At 46.2% G+C, this 16,598-nt stretch overlaps 8 protein-coding genes across 8 annotated transcripts; all 8 read left to right on the plus strand.

Annotated features, from left to right (window-relative positions):
• Positions 1 to 1,757: 1,757 nt before the first annotated feature.
• N7478_009016 (uncharacterized protein) lies at positions 1,758 to 2,197 on the plus strand (the record flags this gene model as incomplete). The annotated part of the gene is made up of 2 exons (XM_056925230.1): positions 1,758 to 1,806; positions 1,959 to 2,197. The coding sequence occupies 2 exons, from the start codon at positions 1,758 to 1,760 to the stop codon at positions 2,195 to 2,197; spliced, it is 288 nt and encodes a 95-aa protein (XP_056777956.1).
• Positions 2,198 to 3,431: 1,234 nt separating this feature from the next.
• Positions 3,432 to 5,063, plus strand: N7478_009017 (PPIL4 family peptidylprolyl isomerase; the record flags this gene model as incomplete). Its single annotated transcript, XM_056925231.1, has 3 exons — positions 3,432 to 3,511; positions 3,643 to 4,600; positions 4,677 to 5,063. 3 exons carry the CDS (start codon positions 3,432 to 3,434, stop codon positions 5,061 to 5,063), a joined length of 1,425 nt encoding a protein of 474 aa, XP_056777957.1.
• A 535-nt stretch (positions 5,064 to 5,598) lies between these two features.
• On the plus strand, positions 5,599 to 7,288 carry N7478_009018 (UDP-N-acetylglucosamine diphosphorylase; the record flags this gene model as incomplete). Its single annotated transcript, XM_056925232.1, has 3 exons — positions 5,599 to 6,327; positions 6,417 to 7,151; positions 7,217 to 7,288. The coding sequence occupies 3 exons, from the start codon at positions 5,599 to 5,601 to the stop codon at positions 7,286 to 7,288; spliced, it is 1,536 nt and encodes a 511-aa protein (XP_056777958.1).
• Positions 7,289 to 8,017: 729 nt separating this feature from the next.
• Positions 8,018 to 9,228, plus strand: N7478_009019 (MBL fold metallo-hydrolase; the record flags this gene model as incomplete). The annotated part of the gene is made up of 2 exons (XM_056925233.1): positions 8,018 to 8,166; positions 8,220 to 9,228. 2 exons carry the CDS (start codon positions 8,018 to 8,020, stop codon positions 9,226 to 9,228), a joined length of 1,158 nt encoding a protein of 385 aa, XP_056777959.1.
• A 405-nt stretch (positions 9,229 to 9,633) lies between these two features.
• On the plus strand, positions 9,634 to 10,118 carry N7478_009020 (uncharacterized protein; the record flags this gene model as incomplete). Its single annotated transcript, XM_056925234.1, has 2 exons — positions 9,634 to 9,649; positions 9,880 to 10,118. The coding sequence occupies 2 exons, from the start codon at positions 9,634 to 9,636 to the stop codon at positions 10,116 to 10,118; spliced, it is 255 nt and encodes an 84-aa protein (XP_056777960.1).
• A 1,025-nt stretch (positions 10,119 to 11,143) lies between these two features.
• On the plus strand, positions 11,144 to 11,608 carry N7478_009021 (uncharacterized protein; the record flags this gene model as incomplete). Its single annotated transcript, XM_056925235.1, has 1 exon — positions 11,144 to 11,608. The coding sequence occupies one exon, from the start codon at positions 11,144 to 11,146 to the stop codon at positions 11,606 to 11,608; it is 465 nt and encodes a 154-aa protein (XP_056777961.1).
• A 1,447-nt stretch (positions 11,609 to 13,055) lies between these two features.
• gisB (putative zinc knuckle nucleic acid binding protein) lies at positions 13,056 to 14,121 on the plus strand (the record flags this gene model as incomplete). The annotated part of the gene is made up of 6 exons (XM_056925236.1): positions 13,056 to 13,110; positions 13,166 to 13,201; positions 13,288 to 13,299; positions 13,358 to 13,399; positions 13,459 to 13,574; positions 13,639 to 14,121. 6 exons carry the CDS (start codon positions 13,056 to 13,058, stop codon positions 14,119 to 14,121), a joined length of 744 nt encoding a protein of 247 aa, XP_056777962.1.
• An 834-nt stretch (positions 14,122 to 14,955) lies between these two features.
• N7478_009023 (recombinase DMC1) lies at positions 14,956 to 16,448 on the plus strand (the record flags this gene model as incomplete). The annotated part of the gene is made up of 8 exons (XM_056925237.1): positions 14,956 to 14,994; positions 15,042 to 15,134; positions 15,201 to 15,296; positions 15,387 to 15,490; positions 15,570 to 15,997; positions 16,029 to 16,102; positions 16,163 to 16,325; positions 16,381 to 16,448. 8 exons carry the CDS (start codon positions 14,956 to 14,958, stop codon positions 16,446 to 16,448), a joined length of 1,065 nt encoding a protein of 354 aa, XP_056777963.1.
• Between the last annotated feature and the right edge of the window lie 150 nt (positions 16,449 to 16,598).

Raw genomic sequence — 16,598 nt, forward strand, 5'->3', positions numbered from 1 at the left:
TTCTGAAGGTTCAATGATCAAGTCCTGCTGAAGCGATCAAGGCATGAAGTCAAGGAAGAAAGAAATAGGAGAGAAAAAGAATATGTCTCTGGTGAGTAGGGCTAGATTTAAGTGTGTTTTACTAACAATCAGTGTGTGGTGGCTAAGTCTCTCTCTTCCTCGCTCGATCTTGTTGATTCCTGTTATTTGTTGAATTTTTTTTTCATTTCATTTTTTTTACAAGAATATAAATGTAAAATATAGAATTAATTTTCTACTAGCAGCCCCTGGCTCATTTGGGATTAGATTATGGCGTAAAACCGATCTCTACGATCTATGAAGTTCTAGGTTCAAAGTTGGGGAAAGAATGCGTCAAGTGGAGAAGAATAGTCAAAAAAAGAAAAAAAAGAAAAACAAGTACAGTTTAATTATTTTGTTTTTATTCTTCATTTATTTTCAGATCTAATAAATCCATTTTAGGTCTTTTCTCTACCTTGTTGTACCCAGGGGAAATGATATGCACATATCCGCGGATCCAATCCAGATTCTCCTATGGCAAGACCAGCCAGAAGCAACCGGCGTTTTAAGAGGCTTGGTTTCACAACGTAACGTCACACGGAACATGACCTGATAGCCATGACAAGAACACGGCCAGGTGGAGAGAGAAAGATAGCTTTCTGATCCGCCACCAAAGAGGGCTGGGGTGTTTTCTTTTCGGGTGGCCCCCGATTCGCCGGTGTAAAGAGCCCTAGATAGGAAGAGGTGACAAGAGAATCCTCAACAATTATCAATAAAAAGAGAATTACATAGAGGCGTATAGTATAGTATTGGTAAGAGTAATCATCATCATGACCTGTGGTATCAATAGGTAAGAAAGATAGCATTTAGGACTTAAGGCAACGGAAAACCACCGCTAACGTTTGCCGAAAATCCTGCTGTCGATCCGGGGGAGAGGATCCGATGGATCGATCAAGATTAAGATTCAACAGGGTAAATGTTTGCTGCGTCGATGGGGGTCTTAGTCACAGTTGATTGGTGTGTTTGCTGCGCCCAGCTTGCTAGAAGAGTGGAGAGTGTTTCCTGACGCATCAAACAACGCGTCAAACAGTCCGAACTGGGGGGCCCGGGACGTTAAGCCGGGAGGCCATAGCAAGAATGATCTTCAAGATGATTGGGGATCTTTTGCCCTAAACCCACATCACATCATCTTGCGACAAACGCGCACACAGTCAGAAATTTCATTCTCTGAGGTTCCCTAATGTCTCAGACCATGGAACACGCAGTACATGTCTCAACATCCCCGACTTTTCCCCTCTTCTCTCTCTCCAAGAAAATGAGAAGGAGTCAAAAATACAGGGGTGGAGAAAGGCAGAGAGTAAGTAGTACACCGGTGAAATGATTTCAAAAAAGAAAAGAAAATACCAGACTGACACCTGTCAACTTGATCAGCCGGCGCTAGCACGTTCTAGCGATGGTGGAGTGGGCCCGATTAAAGCGCGCGCCTTTAATAGGCAAGTAGCTCTAGCAAGGATCACGATATTTAGGTTGCGTCTTGATCGACAGCATGGATTGGTGGTGGATCAATTGGGTGAAGTTGTTAGCGCTTCCGCCGCATCTAGATGGAAATGGCAACGGTAGAAAAAGCAATATCCAGCGAACCAGAAATTTGCAAGTTTGAGAATTTGCTAGGTTCACGACTGATGAATCCTGAAGGTAGACAGAACAGACCTAGAACTAGATCCCGGACCATCATTGAGGGGAAAAGAAAAGTAATCGGAATGTCCCAAGCTCAAAAGGGAAGAGGATCATGGTTCGCGTCTATACTAGGTATGATGCAGGAGATTCCGGGATACTAGCCAGTTGTGCGAAATCTTTACCCCCAAAAGAATCTAGAAAAACTCTTTTTTGCAGATATTAGCTTTTGATCCATTTCCTTGGGATTTCCAGTAGGTATGAAATGAGTCAAAAAGGCAAAACAGAGGCCGTTGGTGGAGATGCATCTAGGACATATGAAGGGAAGTCCCACATGCTCTTCATTCTTTGGGGGTTTCGTATACACAATTACCCAGACATTGGACTCACAGAGATGAAGAGACATCAGGTGAGCTCCAATCAAAATGCCCGGTCTGATATTGCACGACATGGAAGCATGAAAAAGAGAGAGTCAGGAGAGACAATTCGGACTGAACCAGCTGACTCTGAGTGGGCTCTAGCTTAGTTGCCAGGGACGTTGGAATTGAAACCGGCTCTATTCTGTGCAGACACTAGGTAGACGAGGGAATCTAGGTACTAGCTTCTGGGAGCCTCTTTCCTGTACTTTTGCTTCACGTTCCTTGCAAGGCTCTTATGATTGAGCTGGATTGATCTGATTCGTTTTTTTCTTTTCTTTTTCTTGGCATGATCCTTTTCTTGATTCTCTATCAACTTCTCATTGCTGCCGCTGTACCTGACCAAAGATGGATAGACAAGGTTCCCCATGATACTATCCCTCAGCTACCCACATAGAGAGATTTCTAAAGTAGCAAGAATAGCCTGATGTCGCCATGATGTCGCTGGTCTCCTTGCTGCAGGAATCCGCCCGTTTTCTCCCACCGTTATCTGCAGTGGAACAACTCACCCGAGAAGAAAAGAAGAGAATGTATCCAACAGGAAATGATTAAGTAAAAAAACAAAACAAAACAAAACGAGGAAATCAAAGTCGATCACCGTCATAGCGCTGTCGGGTAGTTGTACCGCGTACCTGGCAAGGATGAAATAGCACAGTCATCCTGAGGTTAACGCTCAAGACAGAGGCAGAAAAGAAAAGAAAAGGGAAAAAAAAGCCAAGACTTGTGGCTGGAGAATATGAAGATAAGCCCCTTTCCCAACATTCTTGAACGGGCACTTCAAGGACTTGAGAGAGAGGATCTAGTGCTTTTGGCCTGGACTGCCTGGTGCATGTTGCGCTATTCCGAGAAATCGGTGAGGGGATCTGCAAGCAAACAATTCATCTCCAACATCCAGATCCACTGCATCTTGATCTGAAAAGGGATTATCCATGTCCAACTGGGACATTCGGAAGATATGCCGCTCGATTGTGAAGAGGAGACATCCGCGAAGTTGCACAAATGCACCGGGGGCGATCATCCGGGAAGCTAGTTGACCTGCATGTGGGCGATTTAGGAGATTGGGGGTTAATTGGGGAAATTGGGGAGGGGGGGAAATCAATGATAGGTAAAAATCTCCTAAAGCCAAGTTTGATTGTATGACGAGAAAAAGAAAACATACAGTAGACTATTAAGTCTAAAGGAAAGATGATATGCACCAAGTCCAGTTCCCCGTTCCTTGTCATGTCTCTGATTGGTCCAAGCTGCCCGTCGATCTTCTCTCTCCGACTTTCATTCTGCTGACTTTGCTGTCATTCATGCGATAGGAAAAGGAAACAAAAATACCCCTTTGGCACCTTTACAACCATGAGTACCTTGTTAGAGACATCTCTGGGCGATATCGTCATAGATCTACTAGTTGATGAGTCGCCCAAGGCTTGTGAGAAGTAAGCGCCCTCTCTTCCCTTTGCCCCCTCTGGAAAGCACAACCAACCATCCCCCCCCGGGTCCAGCCTCTTATCCTGCCCCATCAAACTGTGCTGAACAAGAAAACTAAGCCTCGTCCTATCCGTCATAGCTTCCTGAAGCTCTGCAAAATCAAATATTACAATTTCGCCCCCGTCCACAGCGTCCAGAAGAACTTCTCTTTTCAAACCGGTGACCCATTAGGTCCTGATGCGCCCGAAAGCGATGCCGGTTCCTCAATCTGGGGCATTCTCGATGGCCCCTCGAAGCGCACCTTTCCAATCGATCTGCCGAAGCTCAAGCACTCCGAACGCGGAATGGTGAGCATGGCAACCGTTCCAGCCACCAACGATCCCGACCAACGGCTTGCTGGAAGTCAATTCTTAATTACCCTCGGTGACAATTTGGATTATCTAGATGGGAAAGCGGCTATTTTTGGAAAAGTTGTTGAGGGATTTGATGTACTGGAAAAGATTAATGATTCTTTCATTGATGACCGAGGCCGACCCTTGAAAGATATTCGTATCCGTCATACGGTTGTCCTGGATGATCCCTTCGATGATCCAGCAGGTCTGGTAGAGCCACCCGAGAGTCCCTTACCATCGAAAGCTCAATTGGCGACGGTGCGCATTGCGGATGATGAAGAATTGGGCGAGGAAATGGATGAGGATGCCATGGAGAAGTTGCGCCGAGAGCGCGAAGCTCGGGCTCAGGCATTGACATTGGAGATGGTCGGAGATCTACCATTTGCTGATGTCAAACCCCCAGAGAATATCCTCTTCGTATGCAAGTTGAACCCCGTTACGCAAGGTATGTCCAACCCTACTACATGTGTCTGGTTTATAATCGAACTTTATACTCACCATGACGCAGATGAGGATTTACAATTGATCTTTAGTCGGTTCGGAACAATCTTGTCCTGTGAGGTCATCCGGGATAAGCGGACTGGGGATAGTCTGCAGTATGCGTTCATCGAATTCGACAACCAGAAGGACTGTGAGCAAGCGTACTTCAAGATGCAAGGAGTGCTTATCGATGATCACCGAATCCATGTTGACTTCTCTCAAAGTGTGAGTTTTAACATGCTTACCGTTAAATTTTTTTTCACTTCTTCAAAAAAGGACGATATGCTAACATGCAGTGTAGGTATCCAAACTGTCGGAAAGCTGGAGAAATGCCACTGTCACTAAGCGAAAGCAACGAGGCGGTTTCGGTGGTGTGGCAGACCTTGAAAAGAAACGCCATTACCGAGTTGCCGACGAATATCGAGCCGATGAAGCCGACAATAGTTACCGGATGGTCTTTGATAAAAACAAGCCTCGCCGCGATCAACCTTCTGGACCCTCTGGGCCCTCTGGACCCTATGGACCCTCTGATCCTCCCCCTCCCCCTCGTGATTCATATCGCGACCGAAGAGACAATGACAGATCACGACGTCGATCTTATAGTCGCAGTCCTGGTCGCAAAGATTCTCGGCGCGATCGTCGGGACTATGACGGACGGCGAGATGACCGGTATGACCGACGACGATAAATACTATTTAGTGAACAAAAGGAGAGCAATACAATTGTACAATATCCAGTATATAACCAAAATCTAGCACCTAATCAACACAATTCTCGTGCATCGCGCAAGGCTTCAATCTTCAAAGAAGAAAACCGGGTCCGCACCGGGGCTTAGGTAGGCTTAGCGGGGCACAATGGGCCATTTGTAGCAATCCAGTGGCCAGGTCTCACATGGAGACACTCAGGTTGCCATATCCGTGGCTCCGATTCGTTCATGATACTAAAAATAATTGTCTAAGCCCATTAGGTGGGATTGCTGTGGACTCCCAAGGTTTTTACATGTTTTACTGTATCCCTAGTTACGGTGTAGAGCTGTTCATAGCTTCACCCGGTCAATTGCAATTTATTTACTTTCTCTCTTTCCCGCCACTTTCCTCCCCTTCAATTAATTTCACACATCTCAACCCCACCCACCTCCCCTCCCTGAATTTCTCTCTATACTCCCCTTCTCAATACCATTTCATTCCCCTCTTCCTAATCAAATTAAAGTCAGAAATCACAATATGGCCGAAGCAATCAAGGAAACTGTCTCCAATCTGATCGGCAAGCTTTCAGGCTCCTCCATCGAGGAAGCTCCCCGCGAGCCTTCCACAGAGGAATTTCAATCCCTACAGAAGAAATACACCGATGCCGGACAAGGCCACGTCTTCGCCTTCGCCGAGGAACTCCCTACCGCCGATAAATCTCGGCTATTCCACCAGCTGTCCAACTTTGATGTCAACCGCATCAATGAGCTGGCCAACATCGCCCTCAATCCTCCCAAAACCGAAGAGACTACCTCCACCGTTGAGCCTCTTCCAGAGTCCGCTACAGCCTCCATCATTGACTCTGATGCTGCCGATCTTAAGAAATGGTTCGATTCGGGTTTGAAGGAGGTTGCCGAGAACAACGTTGCTGTGGTTTTGATGGCTGGTGGTCAGGGTACTCGTCTTGGTAGCTCTGCGCCTAAGGGTTGCTTTGACATTGGTCTTTTGAGCCAGAAGTCTCTTTTCCAGCTGCAGGCTGAGCGTATTCAGAAGCTGCAAGAGCTTGCTCAACAGACTCACGGTGTGCAATCGGCTGTTATTCCCTGGTACGTTATGACCAGTGGACCTACCCGTAAGCCCACAGAGGAGTTCTTCGAGAAAAGCAAGTACTTCGGTTTGGACAAGAACAACGTCTTCATTTTTGAACAGGGTGTTCTGCCTTGTATTTCTAATGATGGCAAGATTCTGCTCGAGAGCAAGGGCAAGGTATGTTTCTCTCTAGTATTCCCCTCTATACATATACATATATGTATCTTCAAAATAAGCGAACAGTATACTTATCATACAATCTATAGGCTGCTGTTGCCCCCGATGGAAACGGTGGAATCTACCAGGGTCTAGTGACCTCCGGTGCCCGCGAGGACATGCGCAAGCGCGGCATCAAGCACATCCACATCTTCGGTGTAGACAACTGCCTGGTCAAGGTAGCTGACCCAATCTTCATCGGTTTCTCCGCCGCCAAGGACGTCGACATTGCCACCAAGGTCGTGCGCAAGCGTGACGCCGCCGAGTCCGTCGGCCTGATCGTTCAGAAGAACGGCAAGCCCGACGTTGTCGAGTACTCCGAGATCGACAAGGAAACCAGTGAAGCCAAGGACCCCAAGCAGCCCGATGTGCTTAAGTTCCGTGCCGCCAACATTGTCAATCACTACTACTCCTTCCGCTTCCTCGAGTCTATCGAGACCTGGGCTCACAAGCTTCCCCACCACGTGGCCCGCAAGAAGATTCCTTGCGTTAACCCCGAGAACGGTGAGAGCGTTAAGCCTGCCAAGCCTAATGGTATCAAGCTGGAGCAGTTCATCTTTGATGTCTTCCCTCTTACTCCTTTGGACAAGTTTGCTAGCATTGAGGTGCGCCGTGAGGATGAGTTCTCTCCCTTGAAGAATGCCCGCGGCACTGGTGAGGATGACCCCGATACCAGCCGGGCCGATATTCTCAAGCAGGGTCAGCGCTGGATTGAGGCTGCAGGTGGTGTTGTCATCACTGATGGTGAGGCTTTTGGTGTTGAAGTTTCTCCACTGATCAGTTACGTACGTTTAATTCTTTCTCCGTCTCCCTCTACTCTACTCGTGACAATGCTAATTATCTATATCAGGCTGGTGAGAACCTCGACTTCCTTGCAGGTCGGGAGATCAAGGCTCCTGCCATCCTTGAGCGGGAAGAGTAAGATATCCCAAGTACCTTTGACCCATGTCTAGGGATCAGTTAGGGCCGACAGGGGTTCAAACAACAAAATATCTCGGGTTGCATTTTGGTTCTTTCTTGTCTACACCAATTCCCTCTTTTTGTTATAATCTCCTTATCACCAAGCTTTTCGAAGCGATTGGAACGAAGAAATGAATCACATGGTTTTCTTATCTCTCATTGTTTCTGTATAATTTTTTGAAAACGCGAAAAAAAAACCATTATTGTTGATCAGAGAATGGATTCGGTTGCATCAGTCATGCATGGTGAACTGCATGTGGAATGTAGGGGTATACATTTCTTGCACTTACAATTTGTTGGAGGTCTGCTGTTGCTTTTCACAAGTATATAGACTGCGGAATTGCCTTGATATTATCTTGTTAACCATGGTCTTTGCGGTCGGTGCTGCAGTCTCTGTCATGGCTGCATGCAATCTGTACTCCTACCCCGCAACTTTGCGGGGTAGGATACTGCGGATATTTTACCACATTGCGGTAGATCATAATATTAGAACAAACCTTAAAATCTATCTATCTGAGCATGAGGGAATGTCAACTCTGAATCCATTCACATTGTGACATTTGACAACTTCAAGCCAAAAGAGATTGCCTCCTACCTCGAAGGCCTCTGAAGCTCAACTAGATCTCAAACTAGCACGTTATATGCTGCATTCTTCCACCTGTAGTAAAAGGGTTCAACAGATCTCACCATCATGGTAGAATACAACCTCCATGTTCCAGCAGCATGTCCATTCCACGTTCGTCGCTTGAATAAATCAATCTACCTTTTCCGAGAACACGACAACTACGGCCAATTCCCAAACATCTACGCAAAGATCTGTTCAACTTCAGACGCAAATGGGTAAATCTCTCTCTCTCTCCCCTCAAAGAGATACATTCCCAACTAACCACTAGCACCTCTAGCTCCCCAACCTCAGTGATTGTCCTGAGCGATGCAGGCTGTGCAACATCCATCAAGAACCCCGAATACGATATCTCGAAAGATCCCTCAACACCCAAATACTGGAACATCTACACAGTTCTAAAGCACACAATTAACCCGCATGGCCAACTACCCTATCTCGTCATAACCACACACTGTCATTTCGACCATATCCTAGGCTTAGGCCTGCTCCCACCAACTGACTCAGATCCACAAAATCTGCACATTGACCAGAGAAAGGGGCCTCAAACAACAGTCCTGTCATCCGCGCATAACGCGAATCATATAAATCCCTGGAATCGAATTTGCTGCCACTCGCTCGCAAAGAAGTTTAATGCAAAATGTCCATACTACTCCATTGGTATGTGGGCGACCGATTACCAAGATGTGATATATTTAGCTCCTACTACTACCCCTGGTTCATCTATCAAAATACCAACCGGTATCACCATAATCCATACACCGGGCCACACCCCAGACTCACTTACATGGTACGATCGAGATTCCCATCTCATCTGTGTCGGAGACAGCTTCTACGAATCTTCATCCAAGGACACAAAAGAATGTGAACTTGAAAAATCTATTCGGGCCCCTATAATCTTTGAAGAAAGAAGTCATTTAAAAACTTGGTGGGAGAATCTGAATAAAGTGCTGAAGTTTGTAAAAACAGAAAACGACCGGTTAGCGAGTCAACATACTGGGCCTACAACAGCACCATGTGTAGCAATAGCTGCATCCCATGTTACGACTACTTTTCCCGATGCTGTGGGATTTTTGATCTCGATTCGAGAATTCATGGCTCGTATACTTCGGGGTGAAGTTCCGATGACTCCGCTGGATAGTGGGGTGCTTCCTTTCGAGGATTTTATGGTGTATGATGATGGATTGGAGGCTGGATCTTCTAAGGATTTTGAGTGGATTGTTTGGGCACCTAGACAGATAATTGAGGAGGGGATTAAAGAGTTGATGGGGGAGTATTGAATATTTGTTATGAAAGATTTCATGGTCTTCAAGTTCTAACTTTGCTTTTATGTAGCTATCTATATTGAGATTTTTCTAGGAATTGTGAAGGGGCATAAATCAATAGTATCCAACTTTTTATCGTACGCATGTCTCGGAATATACTAGCCCTGGAGGTAGACATGTCAAATTATGGATCTACTTTTCTTAATTGAGAAACACCTCGTGAGACTCAGGCTCAGATATTCATAGATTCTTGAATCACATTATCAGACTTACAAATACAAAGAGAACTGAATGGCTGGTACCGAGATGACGAGATGAAAGGGGATCCGAGCAATGGACGCTCCGCTTTCCAGGTTTCTCGCGCAGCCGCACTCACAGCTGAACATCGCCACCCTTCGCACTCGGTAGGAGCCTTATACCATGTTTACACTTGTAGGTTCGAGTTGTCGTAATAGCCGCTGTGGGGTTGGGGTACCCCCAGAAAGCCCCACCTGCGGGCGGCTTTCCCCAGATGCGAAAACGAGGGGCGTCAGATATTTGCGGCAAAAGGCCGAGAAATGGTATAGTCGATTCGGATCACGTTTCTGACATACTTGATTCACATGAATACATAAGAGGGGAGATCAAGTTCGGCCTGAAAAGATACCCGTGCCTTTACAGCATTAGAATACAATAGATTGAAACATTTCAATACGACCGTCGACTTTGATCTCAGATCGAACTATGTTCAAATCATCAATGAAAAGAGCTCGCCTACAGAGTTCACTCGCCATGGCCTGAATCCTGCTACCTTGGAAGCTTTACCGGAGGTTCCAATTGCAACACCAGAGGATCTTGATAAAGCTACTGAAGCTGGAGAAGCTGCTTTCAAGCTCTGGTCTGCCACACCATATGAAGAGCGGTAGAAGGCAGTATTGGCTTATGCAGATGCTATTGATCAATATAAAGATCAGTTCCGGGATCTTTTGACCACTGAACAAGGAAAGCCTGTATGTCATCACTATCTGGTCATTTGTATATCTTGTACCTCTAACACATAATACTAAATGGATAGATAATGCCATTAATTGGATTCGAGGAATGGCAAGCCTTCCACTAATCGAAGACATTATTAAAGATGACGAGACAAGAACAGTGGTAACAAGACATATCCCTCTTGGTGTCGTTGGAGCCATTGTGCCGTGGAACTTTCTCTTGATGCTCGCAACCGGAAAGATTGCACCGGCTCTTTTGACTGGTAACGTTATTATTGTAAAGTCATCAGGCGTGCCACCGGCCATGGCCCATATGCCCATGTGCACATGGCTCTTACTAGTTCTTTTATTTTTATTTTTATTCAAATACAGGGTAACTCAATTATCAAGACCAAATCATATCATACTAGGGATATTCCTTACGCATCTTTCTTCCTGTGGCCATTGCATCTGTAGATATACTCGCATACAGCTTGGACGAAAGCTGTGTCCGAAATTTCGAAATGCTCTCTTTGTTCTCTAAATCTCATATTATATACCGTTCGTACTGAATATTAGAAACTTTAGAGACGGAATTTCATGCATGGATGTTAATGAGCTTCACCATATGTTATTTAACTATTTAACGGGCACTGGTAGCGAATGATCAGGTCAAAAGAGGGATAACATGTCTAGATAAACACCTCTACCATATGGAACATGTCTCCGATCCTCCCCCAAGTTATTTAAACATAGATAATCATAAAAAACTCCCAAATATCCCGAGGTCTGGGCATGACCATACATGAATTGCTTGCGGCTAGATATCGCAGCTGGTGTCCTTTACCCGATTGGGTATAATAGTCGCACGGTAGGTCCTGGTGCTGGCGACGTCATGTAATTCGCTATGTAATGCCTTAATCCTACTTTTTAAAGAATACAGACTGCGTGTTTCAATTCTTTCGTCTAGAACATACATGCTTTTTTCTACGGTCGCTCTCGCTGAGTTAGGGGCGCTTTTCGTTCCCTTAACAGCAGCATTCGCTGTTCCCAACCTCCCTACCCAACATCAACTAAGCGTATCAACCAACCCAACATTTGTGGAAGGCAGTATTTTCAGACAACAGTCAAGCGTTAACACCTTAGCCACCAGCCAAGAAGAGTTCTACATCGAGAACGACTACCACATGGAAAATGATTTCACCCCGCCCTTCAGCGGAATCGCAACATTCGCTCATCTGAATTGGACCAATTGCTTTGTCCCAGCTAGTGATGAGACGTTTGATATTGGTATTGTCGGTGCACCATTTGACTCGGGTGTTACTTATCGACCAGGGGAGCGATTTGGTCCACTCGGGACGAGATCTGGATCGCGTCGATTAGACCCCGGAATGGCATATAGGCAAGTCTTTACTACATCGATGAGGCGAATACACAACTGACGGATTATCCAATATGGACCATATGGTCAATCCTTTTACAGACTGGGCATCTATTATAGACTGCGGTGATATCTCCAATACACCATTTGATAAACGTTAAGCCATTCACGAGCTGGAGGCTGGGTGGACAAAAATCGCCTCGAGGAAGCCTAAGATTAGGGGAAATGGCGACCATGTTCGACTTATCTCGATTGGAGAAGATCATACAGTTAGTAAGAAATTCTCAAAATAATACTGCTAAACTGTGATCGAACTAATTAATAACTAATTGGAAGTGAACAGCACTTCCGGCCATCCGAGCATTACAACATACCTGGGGCAAAGTTGCCGTTCTTCACTTCGACTCCCATCTCGATACATGAGACCCCAAACAGCTAGGTGGTGGATTAACGAAGTATTCTGAAGTAACACATGGCAGCATGCTCCACATAGCGCATGAGGAAGGGCTTCTCTTCAACGATATCAACATGCATCTAGGATCGCGATCTATGCTCTTTGACAAACACTATGACATGAAAAACGACGCACGCTGTGGCTTTACAGCTATCCGGGCTCAAATGATTCACATTCCCGTGAAAGGATAGATCAGAATCATTATAGTATATTTAGACAAGTCTAGAATTAAATATCAATTGACTATTACCTCCTGTATAGAGCTCCAATGGCATTACAGGTGAATCAGCGGAATACGGAAAGGCTCGGGAGCTAAACTTTTGACGAGTTTGCATTGAAACCCCACGATTTGTCTCCAGGGATCTTCTCTCTCTCTCTCTCAAGCTCTTTTTCTCCTTTCCCGATCGAATTAATACAGTCAAAACACCAGAAAGAAATATAAACCGGTGAACTCGTGGTTGAAGAATTCAGGGGTCTTTCCTTTTGTTGGTTGTTGTAATGTGAGTGAAGTCATTGTGCGCTTGGGGCTAACGTTCCTCTCCCCACTTTTTTTTTTCTTCGTGTTTTTTTTTTCTTGAACCTGGTGGGCTGTAAAGAATGTTGGTGGTTCTTTGCGGGTTTCATATCTAATCATCCCTACATTGTTCATTTCCCTCCGTTTTCCTCCTTTCTCCAAGGTTCTCAAAGCTGACCAAGGTCCCTGTTCATAGACCTGAACTAGTCAAGGTTCTGTTGTTCTTGTGAGTGTGCACGAGCATCCTTGATTCGCTCTTTCGTGTCTCCCCGCGCAGATCGTCGGCTTCCCCTCCATCCCGCCCGATGCAAATTTTGAGGTTACCGGACCCTGCTATACCATATAGCCACCTATTAGGTACTATTCGGAGAACCAACACACCTACAATGGCTCTATAGCATCAGTTTTGGTGTGGAAACAATTCAATTTGCCCGATATTATCGTCATGGAGTAGCATTCGGTCGGGCGCGGGGAGCTTGCGGACTCAGCGGAACACTACGCCATACGATGGGAACTGACAACGGGCCCTAGATTTTCAAAATGATGCTTTCTCGTCGTGCATGCTACAAGTGTGGCAACATTGGCCACTACGCTGGTTAGTTGCGACGAACAATCTAGAGAAATTGGAAACACCTCACTGACTGACGTAGAGGTTTGCTCGTCCTCTGAGCGTCTTTGCTACAACTGTATGTGGGACTCTGCTATACCCTTCTTTCCCCCTTAAACTCCCCCATTATCGTCTGCTATTGAGATACTAACTGTGACATCATAGGCAAGCAGCCTGGTAGGCCTTTCGTGTAACCCAATTCCTTAAGAAACCCGTCTCATTCAATTTCAAATAGGCCACGAGTCCAGCGCCTGCCCTCTCCCCCGTACCACCGAGAGTAAGGAATCAATTCCAACATATGACCATATAATAGCGCCATGTCTGACCTTCCTCCAGCTAAGCAGTGCTATAACTGCCAGGGTCTCGGCCATGTCCAGGCTGACTGCCCTACCCTGCGCCTGAACGGTGCCAATGGCCGTTGCTACAACTGTGGCCAACCCGGTCACCTTGCTGTATGTGACAACCAGTTTATATCTAGTTTTCAACAAGTCGACAAGTACTTACGAATTCCTCTAGCGCAACTGTACCAACGCCGCTGCTCCTAACGCTGGTCGCCCTACCGGCCCTCGTGGTGGTGGTTTCCAAGGCGGTTTCCGTGGTGGTTTCCAGGGTGGCTACCCTCGCGCTGCTACCTGCTACAAGTGTGGTGGTCCTAACCACTTCGCCCGTGACTGCCAGGCTCAGGCTATGAAGTGCTACGCCTGCGGTAAGCTCGGTCACATCTCTCGTGACTGCACCGCCCCCAACGGTGGCCCTCTCAGCCAGGCCGGTAAGGTCTGCTACAAGTGCGCTCAGGCTGGTCACATCTCCCGTGACTGCCCTACCAACAACGCTGATGCTCCTGCTGCGGCTGTCACCACTGCCCCCACTACTGAGGCTGTCGCTGTTACCCCCGCTGTGGATGCCGCTGCTCCTGTCGTCGCTGCTGTTGCTGCTGCTGAGGCCAGTACTGAGGCTGCCCCCGTTGCCGCTGCGGCTCCTACTCCCGCCGTCGTATAAAGCGACAAACCCTAAAATATCACCCCCCCCCAAATGTCTCATTACCGTGCATTGTTATTTCGTTTCGTTTGGGGCGCTACTTACCTCAAACTACACTATCCCATTTCTTCTCTCAGCCCTGTATTACGGTCACTTTTCTTTTCCTGAAAAACTTCCCCCTCAACGATCTTTTCAATCCGGAGTCTCTGAACCATTTCTTCACTTGCATATATTAACCACCCTTCCATTGGACGCGGAGATGGCTGGGATCTGTTTCTCTAAGGCTTTTGTTTTTCCTTTTTTACCTTCCATTTGTTTCCCCTATCATGTACACGACAATCAAACAGAAAAGGTTTCCTCTTTTCTGTCTTTGAAATCACGAACTTCCCCTTTTCCCACAAGCTGACTTGACTCCGGTCAAGTCTCATGGTTGGCGTCTTGTCTATTTGTTTCTCCTATGGATGAATCTTTTTCTTGATTCGATGAAATCTACTCTTAATTGCGGTTTTCCCGGATGGGCCCGGTGAGAGAGAGCGAGAGAGGATGAAGAGAGGACGAGTTGTGGTGGATGCAGAGAGAAAGAGAACAGCAGATCGTAGTGTCGCAGTGTGTTTTGGAATGGGGCCTTTTATCTGGTGGGAAGATCACTCGGTGTTGAGAATACGAAAATGCAATTCTTCTCCATTATAATTATTCTTGTAGATTTGTAGATTCGCCGCTGTTCTTTGAGTATGTATAAGTGCGCGCAACTGGATATCAACCACACCAAACCCGTGACCTTCATCCTCACCCCAACTCTCACTTTCATCCATCACCCCTACAAGATCTACACGATTCCAATCAAATTATCATAAAATGCCAGGCTCAGACGTGGAAGACGGAATTAACGACGAGGTTTTTCCATACTCATCATCCACAATTCCAACCACTAACCTCCAAAGGATTTCATCGTCGACATCGACGGCATCCAGTCTCATGGCATTGGAGCAGCAGACATAACAAAGTTGAAAGCCAATGGCTTCTACACCGTTGCCGTATGCATCAGACAACCCCACTCATACACTGAGAGTCTCTTGTAATTCATTCACTAACACCCCCAGTCCGTCCACGGCGCTACACGCAGAACGCTTCTCAAAGTCAAAGGATTCAGCGAAGTCAAAGTTGAAAAGATCAAAGAAGCTGTTCAAAAATGCCTAGTCAGTCCTTCTTCTTCAAGCTACATACCCATCCCATCTCCTCCCAACTTTTCCCACCTCCTACTAATCTGATCCCATATGATCCTTCAGCCCTCCGCATCAGGCTTCATAACCGCAATGGAACTATTCCACCAACGCAAAAAAGTCGTCCGAATCTCAACAGGAAGTAAACAATTCGACTCAATCCTCGGCGGGTAAGCACTAGTCTAACCACAATCCTACCTCTCCCCTCCCGGAAAATCAATCAAATCACTAACAAAAGCCATTCTACAGCGGCTTCCAAAGCATGAGCATAAGCGAAGTCTTCGGCGAATTCCGTTGCGGAAAAACCCAACTCTCCCACACAATGTCGGTAATAGCTCAACTCCCTCGTTCTTTGGGCGGCGCAGACGGAAAGGTCGCCTACATAGATACTGAAGGAACATTTCGGCCTGAACGCATCGCACAGATAGCAGAGCGCTTTTCTATGGATCCCGATACTGTGCAGGAGAATATTGCGTACGCACGTGCGTTGAATAGTGAGCACCAGCTTGAGTTGCTTAATACGCTTAGTCGGGAGTTTGTAGATGGGGCGTATCGGTTGCTTGTTATTGATAGTATCATGAATTGTTTTCGGGTTGATTATTGTGGGAGGGGGGAGTTGGCTGAGCGGCAGCAGAAGTTGAATCAATTTTTGATGAAGGTTGCGCATATGGCTGAGGGTATGTTTCTTTTTTTTTTTTTTTTTTTTAGCTTTTGGTTGGACGGGCTTTGGGGTTTCGACTCATGCTAATATGATACTAGAGTTCAATGTCTGTGTTCTCATGGTTAGTATCTTGTTCTTCCAGGTTGTATTTGTTTTTTGCTGATCTGGTTTATGTCCGCAGACGAATCAAGTGCAGAGTGATCCTGGTGCTAGTGCTCTGTTCGCTGGTGCGGATGGCCGCAAGCCTGTCGGTGGTCATGTCCTTGCTCATGCGTCTACAACTCGTGTGCTGCTGCGAAAGGGTCGAGGGGAAGAGCGGGTAGCTAAGATTCAGGACTCGCCAGGTGAGTATCTTCTAATTATATTTATATACTTGATACAAGCTCTAATATCTTACAGACTGCCCCGAAAGGGAAGCCACATATGTGATCACGAATGGAGGTATCAACGACCCTGATAAGATTTGAGTGGCAGGATGTAATGATTTCACAACGCAAAGATGGAATCTGGGGTGATTATTTTCCACAGAACACGAAACCATTTATTACGAAAATACCTAATTAATGTATACTACTTAATACAAATATACAAATTATGCAAGTATTTTCCCTTCAATC

This window comes from Penicillium angulare (assembly GCF_028827245.1).
Source record: "Penicillium angulare strain IBT 27051 chromosome Unknown utg000005l_segment0_segment0, whole genome shotgun sequence".
Classification (NCBI taxonomy): Eukaryota; Fungi; Ascomycota; class Eurotiomycetes; order Eurotiales; family Aspergillaceae; genus Penicillium; species Penicillium angulare.